This window comes from Scaptodrosophila lebanonensis, unplaced genomic scaffold (genome assembly GCF_003285725.1).
Source record: "Scaptodrosophila lebanonensis strain 11010-0011.00,11010-0021.00 unplaced genomic scaffold, SlebRS2 tig00000098-arrow-pilon, whole genome shotgun sequence".
Lineage (NCBI taxonomy): Eukaryota > Metazoa > Arthropoda > Insecta > Diptera > Drosophilidae > Scaptodrosophila > Scaptodrosophila lebanonensis.
The window spans coordinates 3,649,637-3,671,129 of record NW_022060568.1 but is presented as its reverse complement, the minus strand read 5'-3'; the positions used below and the strand labels follow the sequence as shown (position 1 = coordinate 3,671,129).

The 21,493-nt window shown below is 39.1% G+C and overlaps 4 protein-coding genes across 5 annotated transcripts; 2 read left to right on the top strand and 2 right to left on the bottom strand.

Annotated features, from left to right (window-relative positions):
- The first annotated feature begins 103 nt into the window (after positions 1 to 103).
- On the top strand, positions 104 to 2,169 carry LOC115627860 (spliceosome-associated protein CWC27 homolog). The gene is made up of 4 exons (XM_030523721.1): positions 104 to 829; positions 891 to 1,304; positions 1,528 to 1,740; positions 1,804 to 2,169. The coding sequence occupies exons 1-4, from the start codon at positions 246 to 248 to the stop codon at positions 2,117 to 2,119; spliced, it is 1,527 nt and encodes a 508-aa protein (XP_030379581.1). The 5' UTR covers positions 104 to 245; the 3' UTR covers positions 2,120 to 2,169.
- A 1,254-nt stretch (positions 2,170 to 3,423) lies between these two features.
- On the top strand, positions 3,424 to 7,864 carry LOC115627808 (fibulin-1). The gene is made up of 10 exons (XM_030523637.1): positions 3,424 to 3,600; positions 4,146 to 4,655; positions 4,723 to 5,166; positions 5,232 to 5,492; positions 5,558 to 5,698; positions 5,763 to 6,062; positions 6,122 to 6,259; positions 6,494 to 7,181; positions 7,241 to 7,471; positions 7,542 to 7,864. Exons 1-10 carry the CDS (start codon positions 3,507 to 3,509, stop codon positions 7,702 to 7,704), a joined length of 2,970 nt encoding a protein of 989 aa, XP_030379497.1. The 5' UTR covers positions 3,424 to 3,506; the 3' UTR covers positions 7,705 to 7,864.
- A 569-nt stretch (positions 7,865 to 8,433) lies between these two features.
- LOC115627843 (transmembrane protein 104 homolog) lies at positions 8,434 to 11,092 on the bottom strand. Its single transcript, XM_030523699.1, has 5 exons — positions 11,026 to 11,092; positions 10,449 to 10,664; positions 10,086 to 10,372; positions 9,377 to 9,603; positions 8,434 to 9,243 (listed from the first exon to the last, which is right to left on the bottom strand). Exons 1-5 carry the CDS (start codon positions 11,083 to 11,085, stop codon positions 8,477 to 8,479), a joined length of 1,557 nt encoding a protein of 518 aa, XP_030379559.1. The 5' UTR covers positions 11,086 to 11,092; the 3' UTR covers positions 8,434 to 8,476.
- Positions 11,093 to 13,502: 2,410 nt separating this feature from the next.
- On the bottom strand, positions 13,503 to 21,261 carry LOC115627787. Of its 2 annotated transcripts, none has more exons than XM_030523607.1 (5): positions 21,019 to 21,261; positions 19,306 to 19,610; positions 18,160 to 18,910; positions 17,580 to 17,791; positions 13,503 to 17,506 (listed from the first exon to the last, which is right to left on the bottom strand). In XM_030523607.1, the coding sequence occupies exons 2-5, from the start codon at positions 19,376 to 19,378 to the stop codon at positions 13,668 to 13,670; spliced, it is 4,875 nt and encodes a 1,624-aa protein (XP_030379467.1). In that variant the 5' UTR covers positions 19,379 to 19,610; positions 21,019 to 21,261; the 3' UTR covers positions 13,503 to 13,667. The 2 variants fall into 2 exon arrangements, with proteins under 2 accessions (XP_030379467.1, XP_030379468.1); XM_030523608.1 differs by lacking the exon at positions 21,019 to 21,261 and adding an exon at positions 20,428 to 20,518.
- Between the last annotated feature and the right edge of the window lie 232 nt (positions 21,262 to 21,493).

Below are 21,493 nucleotides of genomic sequence, written 5' to 3'. Positions count from 1 at the left end.
AAATTCAAATATTGAAAATCAAATAAAAATCGACGATAGTATCGACTGCACCTTATCGATATTTGTTTTGCTAATCGGTGCAGCTACATAAGTTTCATCTAGTTTCTCTCTCGCTTTATTTGAAATTGTTCAAAAGACCACAAAAAAAAACATATCACTTTAATCAAAGGTCACAAGGATTGAGCACAACTTAGTGCAGACTTCACCTGGAAATCTTTTCAGAACACTGTACTTAAGTTGAAATCATGAGCAACATTTATATTCAAGAGCCACAGACGACCGGCAAAGTACTGCTGAAGACAACAGTTGGCGACATTGATATCGAATTATGGGCCAGGGAGTGCCCCAAGACATGTCGGAACTTTGTGCAGCTATGTCTAGAAAAATACTATAACAATACAGTCTTCCACCGAGTGGTCAAGGGATTTATAGTGCAAGGTGGTGATCCGAATGGCGATGGTACGGGCGGTGAATCCATCTACGGCCAGCCTTTTAAAGATGAATTCCACTCCCGACTGCGCTACACCAGGCGCGGGCTGGTGGGAATGGCAAACAGCAAAACCGATGACAATGCATCCCAATTCTTCTTCACATTTGCGGCCACGCCGGAACTGCAAAATAAAAATACACTTTTTGGCAAGGTTACCGGTGATACAATTTACAATATGCTGAAGCTGGAGGAAGGCTTAGTGGATCACCAGGAGCGGCCAATGCACACACATCGCATAATTAGTACGCAAGTGCTAAGCAATCCCTTTGATGACATTGTGCCGCGAGAGCTGGCTAAACCTATGAAGAAAACTAAAAAGAAAGAAAAAAAGGGTGTCAAGTAGGTTTAAATTAGGGATTTCCCAACTAAAAAGTTTCATTCTGAATTACACACATTTTAGAAACTTCGGACTGTTATCCTTTGGTGAAGAAGCGGAAGGCGATGAGCAGGAAACAACTCAATTTGTTAAACAAAATGCTGGCAAAGCGAAATCCCTGCATGATGCAGGTGATGATCCAAATCTAAGCAAAGAACCTATCAGTGTACCTACTAGAGAAAAAGTTGAGGGTGAAGAGAATTTGTCAGAGGACTGTAGTGACGATGAGGCTCCGGCTACTATCTCCAAAACAGCTTCGAGTGCCTCGGAACTGATAAAAATGAAACTTGCTGCAGGTTCAAGTCGGTCGGGGGGTCGAGAAAAACGTTTAGCCCCACCACCAGCAGAATCTAAAGATTTGGATGAGGATTTGGAGGAATTAGATGACGTTTTAATGACACGGGAAAAGGAGAAATCACTAAAAATCTCACAGGAAAAGTAAGTATGAAGGTGTTAAAAAAAACGCGAATTTACTTTTCAATGTACTTACAACTTTCGTGCATTCTATGAATGAAGAATGAGATAGGGCTATCTGAGCTCTAAATTTAAATGGAGGATAGTAAGGGATAGCACTATACTCTATGTCACGTATTTAAACATGTGAAACGTATATTTTTAATGTTAATGCTTTTATTTATCTGTGTATACATTTTTGTTACAGGTCCAAAATCCGTGAAGAAATCGCCTCTCTAAAGAAGCAATATCAAATGGATAAAGCAACGAAAGAAAAGCTACTCTCAAATGATAAAGAGGATGATAAAAAATCAAACAAAAATCCCATAAAAGAAACCGGCGATAATCATTATATCGATGAGTTTCTAGAATCCAAAGAAAAATATTCAGCGAAAACAAAACAGCTCAAAGGACAAGCTAGGTAGGTGTTTACGAATGATAAATAATTATATGAACCTTTAGATAAACAAATACTTTTAAATAGGGAGGAGTTTACGCTGCAATTACTGTCCAAGTTCCGATCCAAGTTGGACACACTTAAGCAAACGCCCAGCACTCCAACTAATCAGGCGGAAGAGGAGCAACCAGAGGATGCTGTAGTGGAAAAAGAAATTCGCGGCGATGAATGGCTGGTGCACACCTTAAATTTCAATACTGCTGTGCCAGTATTAGCGAAGGATGCGTCTACCAAAGGTGATAACTGGTATGGTGATGATGTTTACGATCCGCGCAATCCGTTAAATAAACGAAAAAGAGCAGGGAATACGAACACTTCAAATAAATTCAAACGTAGTACTTGATTTTATTGTCATGACTATAAAAAATAAAAGCTATTATGTCTCTAATAACATGCAATGTGTAGTTTGTGTCAAACCATACCTTTATTATGTTACAATGCTAAAGATAAACTAATCTTAAAGTTAGTTTAAAATTCATAACGAATTTTGTAACCTTTTTGCTATAAATGATTGTAGGTTGGATCGCGCCAAAACGGCATATGTACATACATACATACATACATATGTATGCTTAATCACATACATATACACCTAAATATTTATGTACATATACACATACAGAGAGTATAAACACAACCTTTAAACATTGCCGACCAAGAAATCAAGAGTGAATGTCAACAGCTCTGCAGCATGCTGAGGTTTGATGAATAATATTTACGTAGCTACATGCCTTCATGTTTATACAGATTGTATATATGTACAAACAATATGTTCATCCATATGTACTCATGAATATTCACAAAATGTAGTGAAGTTCAATTTTTTAGAAATTGTACAATACAATGTCATACTATAGAACGGCAAAATCAAATAGCCTATTTTATTTATGTTCAATGCTAATAAGTTTGTGTTTAAAATGAATTAGTACCTCATGTACTGCTGACCACAATTGTACTGCAACTACTCCCTAAATACATGCATATGTATGTATGTATGTATGTATGTCTGTCTGTCCATATATTACATTGTATCTACTGGCAGACATGTGTACATACATGGGTAGATAACAAGCTAAATGCGCATATGAAGAAGAATTTGTCTGGCCGACTGACTACTGGCTACACAGCAAGAAATGTATATCGGTCCAAAGCAGTCAATGGGAGCGGTCACTGGATAGTTAATGCAATTGAATGGAGTAGTGGAGTACGAACATAGCACGCATTCAATTGAAATTTAAAGAAACAAAAAGGGGGTTACAATAACTAGTAATTAATCAATTTAATTACATTTGGGCAACGGCTGCTCGACTATTCGGCCAGTTGTCTAATTGGCACCATTACCACTAATGGAGCAGGGTAATAAATACTCGGTAGAGCCGACCACAATACCAAACTACCGAACCAAACTACTACTACTTGTATGCTTTGTTTTCTAGAGTTTTATCTACGATAATCCCCAACCACTGTAGCCGCCCGCGCAGCTTGCGATCGCGCTTCTCTTGCTCTTGTCTGTATCTGTAATAGTATCTGTATCTGTGGCACTCACGACGCACCACAAAAACTTACGAGCGTGATTCTTATTTACTAAGCGCGCGCCGGCAGGTCGTCAGTTGCAAGGCAGCCTTCCAACGCACCAACACAAATCGGCGGAGACGAAGACGACAGCGGTCGCCCACACATATAACAAATAAATAATAAAACCCTTGATGAATTCTTAACTGAGCATCGGCATGGCTGCATTGACTGGACAAGCCTATGGCATTGGTATATATATTATATTCGTTGTAATTCTGGGCAACAGTATTGGGTCCACACTGGCAGATGGTAAGTGAACAAGTAGTAGTGTTAAATTAAGCTATAACTTATTATTTCATATTGATCGGCTTAATTGTTTTGTAATTGAAATCCTTAAGAATTTATGAGTACTCCAGTTCTTTTTATCCTTAAGGATTTTTTATTTTAAGAACTACGATTATTCAGCACAATCTGCGAATATTTCGCTATTGTTGCTATCTCAAATAATTGAGCGCAATTTTTGAACTGTTAATTGCTCAAATATTTCCTTAAGAGAAGCAAACATTTAATGACATGTTTGCAAGTTTGTATTCATATCTGAAAATTTCGAAGCAAAAATGTGTATAAAAGGCCTTGCACGCATTTTCCTAAATAAAGATAAGACTGCAAAGCTATCAACAGGTTGAACATACATATTTATCTTGCAGAAGATAAGACAATCTGATAGCTATAATGTAGGATGACTACAGCACTATCTTAGGAGAATCATTCGCCAAAATCTACATTAAGTTGAAATTGAGATAACAAATCCCGAATAGATATCCCCATTTAACATTCTTGCATGTGTTCCCAAGAAAATATCTCCGACTATATAAGAAAATGTTGCATCAGCGGCATTAGACACGCGGTCAAGTCAACCACCACATGCGAGAATTCCGAAGAGGTGTCCATCACTCCGACTTTGTGGCTGGGCCTGTGCCATTCTGCCTTCGGTGTCTGTTGTTCTCGGGAGATTGACAAACAAAATTGTGAGTTGGGCCGCTTGGCCGCCTTGGAGGGCGCACGTTGTGATAAGATATCTAATTCGACCTCGTATGCGGACTGCTGTCGGGCTTGTCAGGTTGGACTGGCAGTCAAGGCCAGCAAGCAAAGCTGTAAAGACTCGCTCTTCTCATATTTCTCGGCCATCAAGTCCTACCAATTATGTTGTAACGATAAAAGTTTCGACGGCTCCGAAGAGATCGATTATGGTAAGTCGAAGGGAGAACTCAGCATTGTGGCTGATGATGATGATGGTGACGATTTTGTCGATCAAATAAAACACGACGAGGAAGACGAGGAAGAAGGCACTATAGTTGAAGATGGTAAGTTGCTTTTCCCAATTTCCTATTTTTCAATTTTCGCATCAGGTTTAAGCTTAAATACTTATAGGCGATGTTTGTCGTCAGATACCAAACCTTTGCGCCCACATATGTGTGAATACGGATGAATCCTATCGCTGTGAGTGCCGCCCTGGCTACGCATTGGATGAAAATTTGGTAACGTGCTCGCACACCGGAGAAGGCGAAATAGATAAAGTAGGCACAGGTGTTGAAGACAATGTTGCTTCCAACGAGGATGACGAGGAGGATGAAAGCGTTGCTGTTGGCGCTGACAAAGGAGATATAGACGATAAAGACATTTGTCCCAAAGGCTACAAAATGGACGCATTGAGAAAGAAATGTGTCGATATTGATGAGTGCAGTGACAATCTCCACGAATGCAAGGTCACACAGTATTGTCATAACAGCAATGGTGGGTATCATTGCCTCAACATAAAGGCCAAGAGCTGCGAGAAAGGCTATCGCTATGAGCCCACGACTGATAGATGCGACGGTTAGTCCCAGTTTTGTCCATCTATATAGCATTCATTTAGTCAGCTTTTATTTATTTTCCATAAGATTATAACGAATGCGATGATAAGCCGTGCAAGGGCGACGATGAGTGCCTGAACTATCCTGGCGGCTTTGAATGCAAGAAACCCACGGAGAAGCAGTGCGACGAAGGATTTGAGATAAAAGGCGAAAGCTGTGTCGACATTAATGAATGCCTCAAAAAAGATGTTTGCGGAGAGAAGGAAGTGTGCACTAATTCTTTGGGGTCTTTCAAATGCGAATGCGAAGTCGGTTATAACAGGGACGCGACATCTAATAAATGTGTCGGTATGTCAAAAACATCTCTCTGCGCACACATGATCTGATCTTCACATAATTTATATTCCATTAAGACATCAATGAATGCTCCATAAACAATCACAGTTGTCTGTCAACCCAAAGATGCGACAACACTCAAGGCTCATATGTTTGTACGCGTCTTCAGAGCTGCGGAACAGGCTATACGTTGAGTTTTGAAACGGGAAATTGCATGGGTAAGACCCACAAATACTTTGTTTTGAAATGATATTGTTAATAATATTTTTGTGGACCCTCAAGATGACGATGAATGTGCGCTTAACACCCACAATTGTCCCTCGGACTATGAGTGTTATAACACAAAGGGCTCATTTCGTTGCTATAAAAAGACAACAACATCAACAACGACCACTACAACGACAACTACAACAACAACGCCACCACCAACATCTGAAAGTTCCCATCACTACAGCTATGCATCCCGTCAGGGCATCAATCGCTTAGACTACTCTCCCACCTATATTAATGGGGATCCCAACGCCCACTCACGACTGCCCTGCACCACTGGCTTCTACAGGAATAATCTGGGGGCATGCGTGGGTAAGTATGGAGCAACCAGCCTGTGAGAATTTGAAGAGTATTGGGGGTATTTATTTTAGATATAAACGAATGCATTGTCAATAGACCGTGTGGCTCCCACCAGCGCTGCATTAACACAAATGGCTCGTACCGCTGTGAGAATCTGCTGCAATGCCAAGCTGGTTACAAGTCGACGCCGGAGGGTACCTCCTGTATTGGTACGTAGTACAGCCAATATCAGCTCTCAGCTAGATCTACTAAGAAACCTCACTTGAAGCATTAATCTGTGATTAGAGATAGCATTATTTTCGATTTCCCGATTTCCATTTTTACTGCGAATAAATAAGCTACCTACCCATATATGATTAAGACACCTATTATTATCTAAAAATGTTCTTAAGATATATGCAGATGATGAGGTTAATAATTTGATCTTCATCTTTTTAAACTAGACATTGATGAATGCGAGACTGGGGAGCATAACTGCGGCGAGAATCAGATATGTCGCAATCGGAATGGTGGCTACGTCTGCGCCTGCCCCACCGGACATCAGTTGACACATTTGGCAAATGGTGTCAACCGGTGCCTTGATATAAACGAGTGCGCCCAGGATCGAAATAAGCCAGCAGTGTGTCCTTCAAACGCGAACTGCTTCAATACAATAGGATCGTACTACTGCGAGTGCAAATCAGGTTTCCAGAAGAAGGGCAGCGGATCCAGCGACTCATTGAGTCAGGCGGCACATGCGCAGTGCTACGATGTAGACGAGTGTCAGGTTATATCGGGACTTTGTCAACAAAAGTGTGTGAACTTTTGGGGCGGGTATCGGTGCACCTGTAATCCTGGGTATGAGCTCGGCCATGACAATCGCACCTGCAATGACATTGATGAGTGCGAAGTCCATAAGGATTACAAGCTGTGCCAGGGCTACTGTTCGAACACTCCCGGCTCCTATGAATGCACCTGTCCGCGCGGCTATACCCTCGCTGCCGATAGGAACACCTGTCGAGATATTAATGAGTGCGAGACGAACAATGTCTGCACCGGTCGCTCCGATATTTGCACAAATATTCGTGGTAGCTATAAGTGTTATACGATCAACTGTCCCTATGGGTACATCAACGATGCCGATCAAAAGAAGTAAGTAGCGATCAATGCTAATCCTTTATTGGTTCTTATTCCTCATGTTCTATATATAGTCGTTGCCGACAAAAGAATATAGTTTGCATGGGAGAAGAATGCTATACGAAGCCCTCAGCATACACCTACAATTTCATCACATTTGTGTCCAAGTTGATGATCCCACCCGATGGTCGCACAATCTTTACTTTACGTGGACCTATGTGGTATGATGACATTGATTTCGACCTTAACATTGTCAGAGTTCAGGCAGCGGCCAACATAGAGCGTGCGTCCGAGTCCCACTTTGAGTAAGTTAATCCAAAATTTGAATAATGAAAACCCATTCACAATGTGCACAATCCTCCCATATTCATAAAGCACTCATAAGGCCAACAATCAAATGAACTTGTTACTTAAACGGACACTAGAAGGACCGCAGGATGTGGAACTTGAAGTCAGTATGACTGTATTTTCCAATGGTATGCCCCGTGGTAAGAGTGTTGCGAAATTGTTTCTCTATGTGTCCCAATATGGTTTTTAATGGGGTCCAACAGTCCTCCCCAAAAAAAAAAATTCAAAAGCCCAGGGGTCTTGAATAATCTTGCAATTTTTTTGTCATTCACATAAGAATAATAATTATTATTGTTTTAAATTCCAATAAAAAACTCTTAATATTATGTTAATTTTAATGTTATGCAATAAAAGCCACAACTTGAAAAATTCCAAATAAAACCAATATTACTAAACGGGTAGAACGTTAATGTGATGCCATCCCGGTCTAAATACACTGTACCCCCAAAAATTTCCCCGCTATATACGTTACACTAAAATAAGCTTGATTGGACCGATTGTTCCTGCAGCAGCTATATGATATAATATACCGTTGAAATGGCCGAAAAGTTACTTAATTTATTCGTCTCGTCATGTTGATCATATATGTGTCTATGAAATGGGGTCTGACACACCACCTTTAACCCTGCAGGATGTACACATTCATGAACTATAAAACCTCTCTGCGGTAGGTGCTTATGCTTACGTGGAGTATTTTTGTTGTTATTGTCATTTCGCCAGATGGTATTCGTAGCCACCCTGTACTATATTGGATTAATTGAAATTGCGAAATATTTAAAATATTTTATTTACGTAATTTTATTATATTGTTAGTTCGTCAATTGTATAATATATAATGGATAACGACTACACAACGTTAAAATTCGTAAGATTATTGTACATTATGTGGAAATATTTGGTTCAGGAAAACACCATTCTCTTCACAGCCGATTAAATACTATATTTTGAAACTAATTGAGCGCTCAACTAAATAAATTTATGCTCACCAAACATACACAAGCTATGGACCACAGTAGCACCAATGCCAGCCAGATATTGGATTTGAAGGGACTTTCAAATTGGTTTTTCAGGCCACTTCCAAGCAGTTCAATGCACGTGCGCCTGGAGAAATAAACCAGACACACGGGTATGACGTACTGGATGCCAGCGCCGGCATAGCTGCCAGTGAATGCCACTAGGTTAGCCAGACTTTCTGTGAAATATGTAATACAGAATGGTGGCACGATTGTACACAGGGGGAAGAGTATCCGACGTACAAAGAAATTGTACGAATCATAGTGGATAGTGTCAAGAAACAAGGCCTGCAAATTATTTCGCAGTGTTATTGCAACTATCGGGAAACTCGTGGATAGTGTGAATACTGGGAAAAGCGCCAGAAAATAGTCAATGCCGTAAAGCAACACTGAAAAAAAATTCGAGTAATCCACTTTCGATGGTAAAAAATTGAGTGTATAGAGATCCTCTATATGCTCAAATGCAAATATTCCAGTCATGGCTAAGACAATATAGAACGTGCATATGACGATGTAGTCGTATGAAAGTATTTTCACAGCTTTTAATTTGTGTTTAAGCGGAGCCAATAGACTGGGCAGGGAGTGATGGCACATGAAAGAGTAAACACAAGCGCCAAACAGTGATGGAATCCCATAAACATTCACGCTGACCGGATGTCCTTTGGGGCCATTAGTAATCAGTAACTTTAAGGCCAAGCAAATCATGAGCGTAAATGCTGAAAAAATAAAAATAAATTAATTAATCGATATTTACTTTATAAGATCATTGCACGAAAAATTTATAATTAGGTAAAATAACTTGTCGTGCTGATATAAATTTGTAGACTTCCTAGAATTATATTTACTTACCCAACCAACGGAAAGCAGCTGTGGCCATTTGTAAATATTTCGTTTTCTGTACGCTAAATGCAGTGAACGGACCAAAAATCATAACAAATCCAATCAAGAACACCCTATACATGCTTAGGCGTGAAATAGTATGATCCTCCCAGCAGGCATCAATAGCATTATGCTTGAAATCGGCCGGCCAATATAACATATTCGATTGTGAGACATTCGTATTGTTTGTATGGTCACTAAAATGAGAAGAAAGCAAATGTGTTTGATTCAAACTTATATTGAAATATATATAGTATATATATATTGAAATATATATAAGATTTTACAGCCTTTTAATATGCACAATAATATTTGGCAGCGAGATTATGTGATAAGGTAGATAAGTAGGAAAAAGAAGGAAAGGAAAATTGTTTAAATATGAAGTTAGTTTGAGAATTTGTAATCTTATTTTTGTAATTATGGTCTTCTGAATTAAGAGAGGCTTTGCTATATGGTCAATCAAATTTTTGGTTTTTGGTATTCTACTGGTATTCGTATACAAGATTTCTTAGCATGCCAACTTTCAAGGGTTTTGTGCTTATATTTCCACAGTTTGGTTGATCACGTCTCTGAAAACGCTTAAGACATAGAGATTAGATGCCGCGAATGCACGTCTGTACTCCAAGAAGTTTAGACAGAAAGTAGCAACACAAATATAAACAAAAATTGATAAGCCTACCATACTACGTCCCGCAGACTTCGGGCTACCGCAGCCGAGTAGATGCTCAGATCACCATATAAGTAGATTATAAAGCACATATAGAAGACGATGCGTCCAAAATCGTTGAAAAACAAAGAAGCCATTTCACCCAATTCAAATTTATGGTTAAGCTGATAATAATGGAATTCCGCATTCTGTATGGTCAAGGGCACACGTTCCAGCTCATCACCTCCCCCGACAATCTGATCCTGCAATGAAGCAGCTGGCAACAGAGGAGCATCGACTTCATCATCGTTTACATCGTCCTACATTAAAAAATATTCACAGAATTAGAACAGTTTGTGCAATGTTGTGAAGGCTGTAGGCTTATGGGTTTCTTACGTTGCGACTTATACGTAGGGCTTGTAGATTTTGCCAGTTCCTTACAGCATTCGCGCAGGCCATGGACTCAATCACGTAAGTGACTGTAATGTAACTTATGACAGCTAGTAAAATAATAATTAATAGACTAAGTAGCCATCCTGCTCGAGCAAAAACTCCTGGCAGAGTTAACGCTCCGGTACCGACAATGAGATTGAATATAAAAACAAACCCCACCTGTAAGCAAAAGACAAAGCACGGTGAGTAATTTCGTTATATGTAGATATTCTAAGGAATTCCAATCTTAAGACGAATGTGAATGCACTCAGTTTAGTAATTGCATTTTTGTCCTATAAATATGTACGTATGTACATACATACATGCATATACATACTATATATGATATTGTACTATCTATGAGCTGTATAACATACATAAATACATTCATGTACATACATACATATGTATCCATGGAGGTTTGCAGTACAATGTACATTAACGTTACAACGTTTATTGCGTAGGTAAAATAAATATAAAACCATATATTGTACACTTTTCCTAAAAATACTAATTGTTCAGAATAGTAAGTTTAACTCACCCAGTTCGAGTAGGAAGCCACAGGTGCATCCACAAAATCAACTTCCCCTTGCCTAGGCATCCTCTTCCTATTTATTAATTGTTGAGTTGAGATGACAGTGCTGCCAAGCTGTGCTATCGAAGTAATCGGTACAAGAAATCGATTACACTAAAGAAAAAGCAGCACTGGCATTTGTGGCGCAATCGTTAATTCTCCACATCATATGCTAATGAAGCAGACAATGTTTGAAAATTTTCCGTTTCATTTCCCAAAAAATCATTGCTAAATTAAATGCGCTTTTTCTTGTGAATTTAGTAGTATGTAGTCATTTTATTATTAGCGTTAATTCTCGATTTCATATACATGCGTAATTTATTCATATACATATTTCCCTATAATGCATATGTATGATAAGGGGTTATTTTCCTTTTCGTTTTTATCAAATTCTAAGCATTATATTTTTACTTATTTAATGTGTTCATGTTCATAGTGTTAAGTGTGCATAGTCTGACCAATACTTTAAACGTATTCTTACATTGATTTAAATATGCGTAATTTAAATATTTTTAATGTTAATACGACATCCTAAAAAGCACTGTAAAAGTATAGTTATGAATACATTTATTGTTGATGGATTTAATGTTACATAATACAAATGCAGAAGCCTTATCTAATCAGTACTATTTATGTTTAATTTTAACATTGTGTATTGCCTTTTTTTGTTCTCCAAATATTGTAAATATTTTTTCGTTCATTTTGTTTAACTGTAATAAGTAATTTTACATTTTTCATTGTTTATTTTCTTCTTTTTTTCTATGAGCAGACGAGCATGTCTTGCAGTTGATGTCTCAGTGTTAAAAGGTCGTCCTAATTTTGAGCTGAAGCCAGCGGCTATCTCAAATTGATTATGGCATTTAAGTATTTTATTAAGAGTAAGCCCCCCCCCCCCCCCACTGTGACATAGACCCCTGTTTTTACAAAAGCTGCTCGAGTTTTATTTAAAAGATTTCTGGGTATTTTTAGGAGCGATTTTACTTTTGAAATGGCATGTCCAATTCATTTCAAGGAAGCTTATACTAATATTCAAACATTTCCAAGCACCTTTGGACGTCCCACAATGTTTTGTTCTAGCAATGTGAAGTTCTCCCTTGGCCGTTGCGTTATTTTCGACATGGTTTCTTTTTCTTCTCTATAAATAGATGCCTAAATTACTGAGTATAAATGACAATTATAAACATCGTTAAATGATACTAGTTTTGTTTTTTTGTTTTTTACATCTGGGTCGTTTCCTAGATATATCGCTTTAAATTGCGATCATAAGTTATTTCTCATCTACCATCTATCTAATGAATGTGCTCAATTGAATTTTAGTTTGTCTTAAGTTTGGAAAAGTGTTAACTTCGGAGCAATGAAACTGTAGCGGACAGAGGCCTGTAACTAAGCAAAGGATACACCAAGAGCTGTGCAAATTATAATTTATAACGATATTCCTGCAACCGATTATTTGACTTCCATCTCAATAAAATACAAAACAGAATAATAAAAACAAACAGTTGCAAGAAAATCCTTTATAAATTGTTTCTTTGTACAAAATGTTTAAATTGTAAGCCTTGTGTAAACTCCTAAAAATATTGTAATATGTAACTTTGATGTTTTCTGCATTATTGTCGCCCAAAAAAAAAGAATTAGTTAGTTCAACTAACCTTTGAGCATATTGAACGATTGCCTTTAAATCATTTTACCTCATAAGTTTGTTTGGATATAAATAAAAAAAAAAAAACTGTTGAAATAGTAAACCATAACTTTCTCTTGATCCTAAAACGCTGAAATATACAAGTATTTACATATTTGAAACATTTGGCAAAGTAAACACAATTAAGATACCAAGGCTAAAAGGTCGTAAGGTAATTAGAGTGCAGACTTGAGTCCTAATTATAACAAATTGAATACAAAAAAATTTTCTCTAGCGCTAAAATGTACTTAATTAATGCTTATTCGATATTTTAAGAGCAGGGAACGAATACAAAACAACAACATGAAAGGTACTTTAGAGTGCCCTATATATGCATAATCATTATAATTATTATTATTTTTATCTTTGCAAGTTTCGTTCCCAGTCTAAGATTAATTGGATGTGTTGCTGGACATGGACATATGTACATTGAGTATAATAATTCTGATAAAAATTTATAATAATAATATATACTATATGTTGTTTGTAATAAGTAAAAATGCGTGTGAAAGCATGAGCTGCCTAAAAAAAATAAGTCTTATCGAATATATGTATATATAGTATATATAGATTTATGCAATGTTATCATATATGTGCGTTGTGTGCAAATTATGTACGCAATTTAAAATAAATATTATACATACATCCTACACACAAGCATTCACATATTTCTATGCAACAGTATTTTGTATTTTTTGCTTTAGTTTATGTTGTTGTTTTTTTTTTTTTTTTTTTTTTTGTCTTTAACGAAATTGAGTATGAATATTTTTGCCATTAATTGATTAATTTCAATTTCATTTGTTTTTTTTAATGTTTTGTTATATGTATATCACAAGTTTGAAGAGAGTAGAAAGTGGCGAATTAGCTACAATTGGCAATCGACAGGCAAATTACGGACCGATGATGCTTGCAACACAAAAAAGGATGTGTCTTAGCAATCGATGCCATTCATGCTACTGCAATTTGGGGCTGCTGCTGCTCCTGCAACTGGCGCCGGCGCCGCAGTCGCGCTGCGACTTTGTAAACGCAACGCTGAAGCAGAAGCAGATACCAAAACGGAGGCAGGGTTGGCATGGATGCCCACAGGTGGTGGAGCCCCAGTGGCAGCGACAGCAGCAGTAGCTGCTGAATTATTCATATCCTCTAAAGCGCGAAAGCGCAAGAAACCCTGCTCAGCGACCAGCATGCTGTCCGAGGCACTTGATGCTGTGCACGAATTGGAGGAGTTCGCTGACGAGGAGCCAGCGCTCAGCTCCGTATTTTGTGACGGCTGCTGCTGTTGTTGATTAAATTGCAGATGGACTAATTTTGGATTATTTTGTACATGTTGTAGGTGCGCGTCGTTGCCTTTATTATGCATCAATGCGCCCTTGGCATTCATTTGCATGCCGATGTTGCCTCCATTAGCTGTTGCTGAAGTGGTTGCTGCTGTTGTGAAGCCATCGTCGGTTAGACAAGAACCGTGCTCATTGTTAATTAAATTGGTGCACTCTACATTACTGCCTGATATCATGTCGTCTTCCTCATCCTCCTCAGAGTTATGCTGATAGTGTTGTTGCTGTTGCAGATGTTGCTGTTGCAAGTGTTGTTGCTGCTGCTGTTGTTGTTGCTGTTGATTGAATATCAAATCATTAGGGACTGTCATTCCTCCGCGCCCATTACCACGCCCACTGCGCTGATAATAATGTTGACGTTCGGACAATGTCTGGGCACCCGAAACGCGCTGGCCACCACCGGCATTAGTCGCGGCTGCCATTGCGCGTCCTGGACCCGCATTATTATTGACAATATTATTAAGGGTGCCGCTTTTGCGCACGCCATTATAATAGCCACGATCATAGGAATTATAGCCAGCATAGCGTCCACCACCATTCGACGAGGAGTAGGAATTTGTGGAGTTTGAGCTGCGTCTCTCCGGATTCTCATAGCCACCACGTTCGAGAGTATTATTCTGCTTACGATCTCGACTTTTTGGTGGCTTATGACGCTCTGGCCAGCATTCATCATTGGGTGGGACGCTATTCAACGTTTTCTCTTTGAATACAGGTCGCTCGAAGTTGTTGAACTCATAGCTGGAGTTCTCCTGTAGAGGTTCGGAGTAACAACTATCGCTTTGCAGCAGCAACATTTGTTGTTGTGAGGTGCCCGAGGAGCCGGACCCACCACTACTTAATGCTGTTGTGGAACTAGCCGTGTTCTTACTCAGCTTTTGTATGGTTCCACTGTGACCAGCAGATCCGGCGCCCGAGGAGCTGCCGCCTCGCAAATCAAAATTTGGATTCTCGTAGTGATCAGTTGTGCCATCGGTCATATAATCGGTATATGGGGTCTGATCGTGCGGACGCATGTGATATCGTTGGCCTGGTTGGGTGTTGTATTCGGCAATATTATGGTTGACAGCACTGCGAATAGAGCCCGTATCATATGGTCTCTGGTACATGGGTTCTTGCAGCTGATATTCTGTGCAGGCACCGCCACGCCCACTCTGATGCGCACCTGGTGAGGCACTGGGGCCCAACGAGTTCAGAGCATAGCTATCGTCGTATATCAATTTTCCGGTTCGCATTGTGTATGTGTGGAGATTCGTGTTGGCATTGCAGATGGCTGGATAGTCGGTTTCAAATTGCTCTTGACTTGAACTGGAGGTGCAATTCAAAAAGAATTTGGCCGCGTTTGAATGATGATGTGCTCCATGGTGTTTCTCGCGATCGGCATTCGGTGGTCCCGTACCGGAGCTATAGACACCACCATTGGTTGCACCCAGTCCTAGGCGTGCATCTCCATTCACCGGGGCACCCGAGTTATTGCCCACACTTGTCTTTAATCCGGTGACCCAAGATATTAGTGTAATTATGGCAATCTCAATCAATCGTAACGAGAATTGATAACCCCACTGCAGCCAATCCACCTCAATATTGGCCTGAGTCATTAATGGACGCACCGTGGAGATGCATATGGCTCCAAAGATCTGGAGAGCAGCCAGTAATACAAAGAGTAGGGCTGTGGCAATTGTTATATGTATGGCATAGGAGAGATTCTGATAGCCGTGTATATAGTTTTGAGATTTGCTGCGTAATATGCGCTTCAATATGCGGTAAAGATAGAGATATAGTAAGCCCAAGCTTAGGCATATAAATATATAGATTATCTGGCATATCAGTGTAAGTACGCGAGGCGGGGGAGCAGGATTCGCCAAACTGGCGGCTGGCGACATTGTGGCCTGCAAATAGCTAAATTGTTGCTGTTGTAGCTGCAGCATCTGATGTTGTTGCTGCTGTTGTTGTTGCTGACGTCTATAGAATTGTTGTTGTTGCTGCTGTTGAAAGTATATATGATGATTCTGCAACGTATACGATTCGACATAATGCAGTGTAATGCAGAGCACCACATGGACACCACAGCCCACAACCACCGTTAGGGGTCGTATCAAGGCTGAGTAACGATTGTTCTTGTGGTTCAACGATTTTAAAAACAAAAACAATATCAATACGGAGAAGGATACTGTCAGGAACGTGGCTGGCAAGTTCAGCAACAGCTCGGCGGCAAAAATGTGAAAGCTTCCATGAATATTATACGCATCGAAGCACAAATAGAATATGCGTGTTATGCATATGCTGATCAAGATGAGATGAATACAAACGAAATACGATTGCGAGAATAAATGAGTGAGCTTATTGTAGGTGAGCATTTTGTAGAGTGAATAGACGGCCAATATGGTGAAAAGCACCACCGACAGATAGATGTGTATATTCCAGGCCCAGGTCCACGTGGTGTGTGCTGATGCTGCAGCAGCGGCGGCCGCCGATCCTCCCGCTGCCGTCGAGGACGATGATGAGAGAATATTGCTTGATGATGAGGGTGCATGTTTCGAGTGCCCTGCACTCGTCGTTGCATAGGATGATGATGTGGCCGCTGCCTCACCAATGGCTGCTGCTGCCGATGGTGTTGTAGCCATCTGTTGGCCCCCACCAATGTTATCCATTGCATCGTGCAAATGTGTCGATGATTTGGCCTTAATATTCTGATCGTCGGATACCTGTGCGGGTGTTTGCTTACTCTGATTTATGTTCGGACTTGATGCCAAGTTCTCATCGTCGCCATTGCTCTCCTTCGCTACGTTTTCAATGAGAACTATGGGGGAGGAGGGTGGATGGTGATAGCTTGCCAGGGGTCGTTGTGTGACATGCTTTAGCAACACCTCGGGTATGTCGCTCTTCTTTCCATTGGAGCCGCTCAAAATACGTCGTATATTCGGCAGCACTTCCTGTTGCTTGTTCGGAGATTCACCGTCCTTTGCTGTCGTATCTTGTTGCTTCGAAGTGCCAACACCTGCAACCTGATCATGTGTATAATTTCGATCCGGTTCGCCCTCATTGACGCGCGATGGAGTATTCAGAGCCTTCTTTCGATCCGCATCAAGGGCCCCAAGGGTTGTAGCTGACATTGGCTTTTTAGACTCGACAGCACTCACAAAACTTACATTCACATCGCCATTTCCACCAGAGACACCCAAATCAGGTGGTCGAAATGGGATTCGCTCATGACCGGGCATCAAACTGGGTGGAGGAATGGGGCGTCTATTAATGTTAGTCCCCAAACCTTCGCTGTTCGTGCCACGCAGTGTGGGCTTATCGGCAAATGGATTCTGATATTCCGGTGGCAATGGCGGTGTGAAAAATGAACGTGATGGCGGTGAGTATAAAGGAATGTCGCCTGGATACATAGGAATCGTCGGTGGCTGGCCACTTGTCTTTTTAGGTAAGTTGGGTACTGCAAAAAATTAAGCATAAATGATATAATTTTTACCACTCGATTTAAATTGGATAGACATATATCTACTTACTTGCAGGCATTGGCGTCGAATTGAAAATATGCCGATGGCGATCTCGATCGTGACTATGATGACGATTTGGATTTGGATATGTGGGATTATTGTTGCTCTTTAATATGTCAGCATTTGGTGCTGACGTTGGCAACGCATGATCTCGCTCCAGGTCCAATTCATAGTTTCTGTGACGACTGTTGCTGCTTTGTTGCTGATGCGGCGATTGATACCTAAATAAACCAATAGTTGTCAGTATGTATACTAATAGCTTAATTCTGCCACAAATATTAAATCGTTATATATGTAGTATACCATAACTAAATTATAAAAAAGTGTTATTGTGTGCTTGTAGTGCAAGATGTAGTATTTTTAACCAATTTTTGTATGTATATATGCATCGTAATTACTGAAATATTAATATATTATAAATACAATATCTGGTCATTCAAATGAAAACTTTATACCCTATATCAGCTTAAAATGTAAACTCGATTTTGATTCATTTCTGTTTAATATTTGTATTTGATTTACATTTAACTCTCCTCTGCGCTTGTTTTGAAAAGCAGGTAGAATAGAATGAAACAATTGTTCTTCTTACCTTAGGGTAGTCAACAGGGGCGTCGCCACGGTCGTGAGACCTAGGACATAGCTATTATCGGGAATGCTACGTTTGGTTGTCGAGGTCGTTCCATAGGCCACTTTAATCAACACAGCTGCCACACTTCGCTCCAAATTGTCTAGTTTATCGAAATACCCGTTGGCCGCTACTGCGGATGATGAGGACACACTACCCAAGCCAGCTGAATTAGCCGTATTATTGATTGCCAGTGATGCCGGACTATTTCGTGTGGTGTTATTGGCGTTACTGGAACTACTATGCATGGTATTGCTCTTGAGCAATTCGCTACCAACGCTAGCCACATCCGAATCCTCGACGAGCAGCGCATGATGTGGAGTTATAAGTTGAGAAACCAGAAGCAGGGCGATGACCAGCCGTTGTTGCAAGCTCCTATGCATAATTATAGACTGCAGGGCGGCGACTAAAGCGTGCGTATAGCTCAACGCCTGATTCGCACAAGGGTAAGGGGATCTGCAATTCCTGCCAGTTGAGTTATTGGCACAAATGACTGAAGCGTTCGGGATTGCTTCTTTTGATGTACGTATATATCTGAACTCAGACTTTTGTTTATCCTTAGATTGAGTTAATACTGGTGTACACCACCTCTTGAGTGCTGTCGTAGAAGTGGTGCTTGTTGTATTCGAATTAAAGGCTGCTGTAAATACTCTCCCATCGGAGTCTTTAGTAAATTTATGTTCCAAAATTGTGCGTTCACACTCTGAACCATTTTCTGTGAAAAGAAACATATTTGAGATGGATATTAGAATGCTTTTCAAAATAAAGTCCAATTATTCTACATATCGTGAGTCGATTATTTATATAATGATTATTTATATAATAGAGCCTGGATTATATTTATTATTATTATATATCACATAAAATATTATTTTATACTAACATTCATTCTTATTTAAAACGTGATTGGTTTCAAGCTGTATATTTTGCTTAATAGATACATTTAGAGTTGCGCCTTTTCAGGATAATACAATTATTTTTGATAGTCCAGAATATTACATACATACATACATATAACGAAATTCAACATAAAAAGGTAACAATTGTGAATATGCAGCGTTGTGCTAGTGTGACTGAGCTGCTTTTCGATATTAGTGACCCAATACTTGCCTTTTTCTTTGGCTGCCGCTTCAGATGCTCGATGTTGTAATTCAATGCGGTAGCCATGATTCATTGTGGACATGATGATGCCTCCTGACTTTTACATGTGTATGTTCTTACATACATATATGTATAAGCAATATAGAATCGAAATGGAACCAAATATTTCAATCGCTAATAAAGGCTTGATAGGTTGAATCAGTTTTTGGTTTGGTTTTTATTTATTTTATATGTTATGATCACTAATCTTTGTGAACATATTTAGCTCCAAGTTCATTTTGGCAACATCTCATTTGGGAAATCTGGGCTTGTCCCTGCAAGATAAGCATATTTATTTATGTAAGCTTTACGAAGCTACAAATTCATGGATGTTGGAAAGAAAACACTAATACGTTTGTGTGTGTGGGACAAGTAATTTTCAATTTACATGCTTTAGACTTATATTTTGACTGCACTTTTGCGGCTTGAATACACTTAAAACCAAGCAGCAGGATAATATCGCAAAATGTTGAAGAGGTCATGTCCGTGAGTATGTGCCGAAAGCTGCGATTAAGGAATTGGGGAGTTGTTTCATTCCTTCAACAGAGCAAGTTTTGTTTAAAAGTTGTTAAAAACAACTACATATGTATGAATAATAAACAGCTAAACATAAAAACAAATTGATACAAATGGAGCTGTTGTGGGTTATTTCCCTAGCACTTATTCTTTTCATTCTTCTATGTCGATGGGCACATAATTGCATAAAAAGTGCGATTATGAAGTGAAAACAAACAAGTGTATCAGACATTTAATGGCAGACAACTAACAGAATATTACTCATTATTTACACAATTGTTTGTGTGGTTTTTTGCGTAATTATCATTGTGCAATTTACAAATTCTTTGTTAATAGAACAATAAAAATTGGGGTGCAGCCCTCTTTTTGCTTGCTTGCGACATAAATTTTTCATAGTTTCATTTTCTAATTTAAGCAATTTGTTATGGATGAGGTAGCTTAAAGAAATTATACACACATACACACACTCATAAAAATGTAGTACACTTTCGAAACAGGAGTTACCAAATGCTTTCTTCTTTTTATTCGCGTGATTTTGTTTTAAATTTAGGTATTAAACTTATCTCCAACATTTACTTCTTCAAATAAAATATGGTGAGAGCAGAATACGGCAGAAGCTATCATCGCGTATTTGTTTTAACACGATTTACATAGTGTTGCACACACACACACGATATACACACATGCTCTTCGTACATATACATGTATGTACATATGTAGCACACGAATCGATCGATACCGTACATGTTTTTTCCGCTTTAGTTTATAAATTGTTAAATCGTATTTATTTGATAACTATAGACACTAGCATCACAATATTGCTGCGACATTACTTTGTACAATATACAGTGGTTAAATTTCTTTTCACGTTTATGCTAGAAGAGAGTACAGAGCTAGGGCCAAAGTAGCAGCTAACACGTCTCACTTTCTGCCACAAACCAACCATTTGGTGTGTTTGTGCATTACAGGTATGTGCATTTGTATGTGTGTATACTTGAGAAGATGCATGTGTATGTATGTACGTACATACACATCCATACATACATATCTACCTATTCAGCATGCATTGGGCTTCAACATAAACTCATTTTCTGAATTAAAAAGATTTCGCAATAGAATGAATTAAGCACTGGCAGTCACCAAAGAATAATCAACCATTTCACTTACACATTTATATTATTTTGAACCAAAAACTATCCATTTTTCTCACATCGCGACATGTACATACATTTATATGTTGTATGTATGTACATCAAACAAGTTTCTTGGTTTTACACAATACACATTGCAGCACAATCACAAATTTATAGCTGGGCGTTGGCATTGTTGTTTAAAACATTTTTGATGCACAAAGTACAAAGCTTTTATTAAGTTTTCCAGCTTAAAGTATTTTTTATAGGCTTTTCTTTGTATTGTTGAATTAGAGCAGCACCAACACCAACAACTTAGGTGAAAATACTACAGCAAATTTCTACAAAAAAATCTACAAAATGGCCGATACGGTAAATAGCTGGCAGCACTATTGTAAATTGGTAGCACTTTTAGAGCTGCACATCGTTATCGAATCAAGAGAAGTGCATTTGGAGAGTAGACAAGTCCCTATAATTTGGAGAATAAAACCACTGCAATACTCCTGGAATAG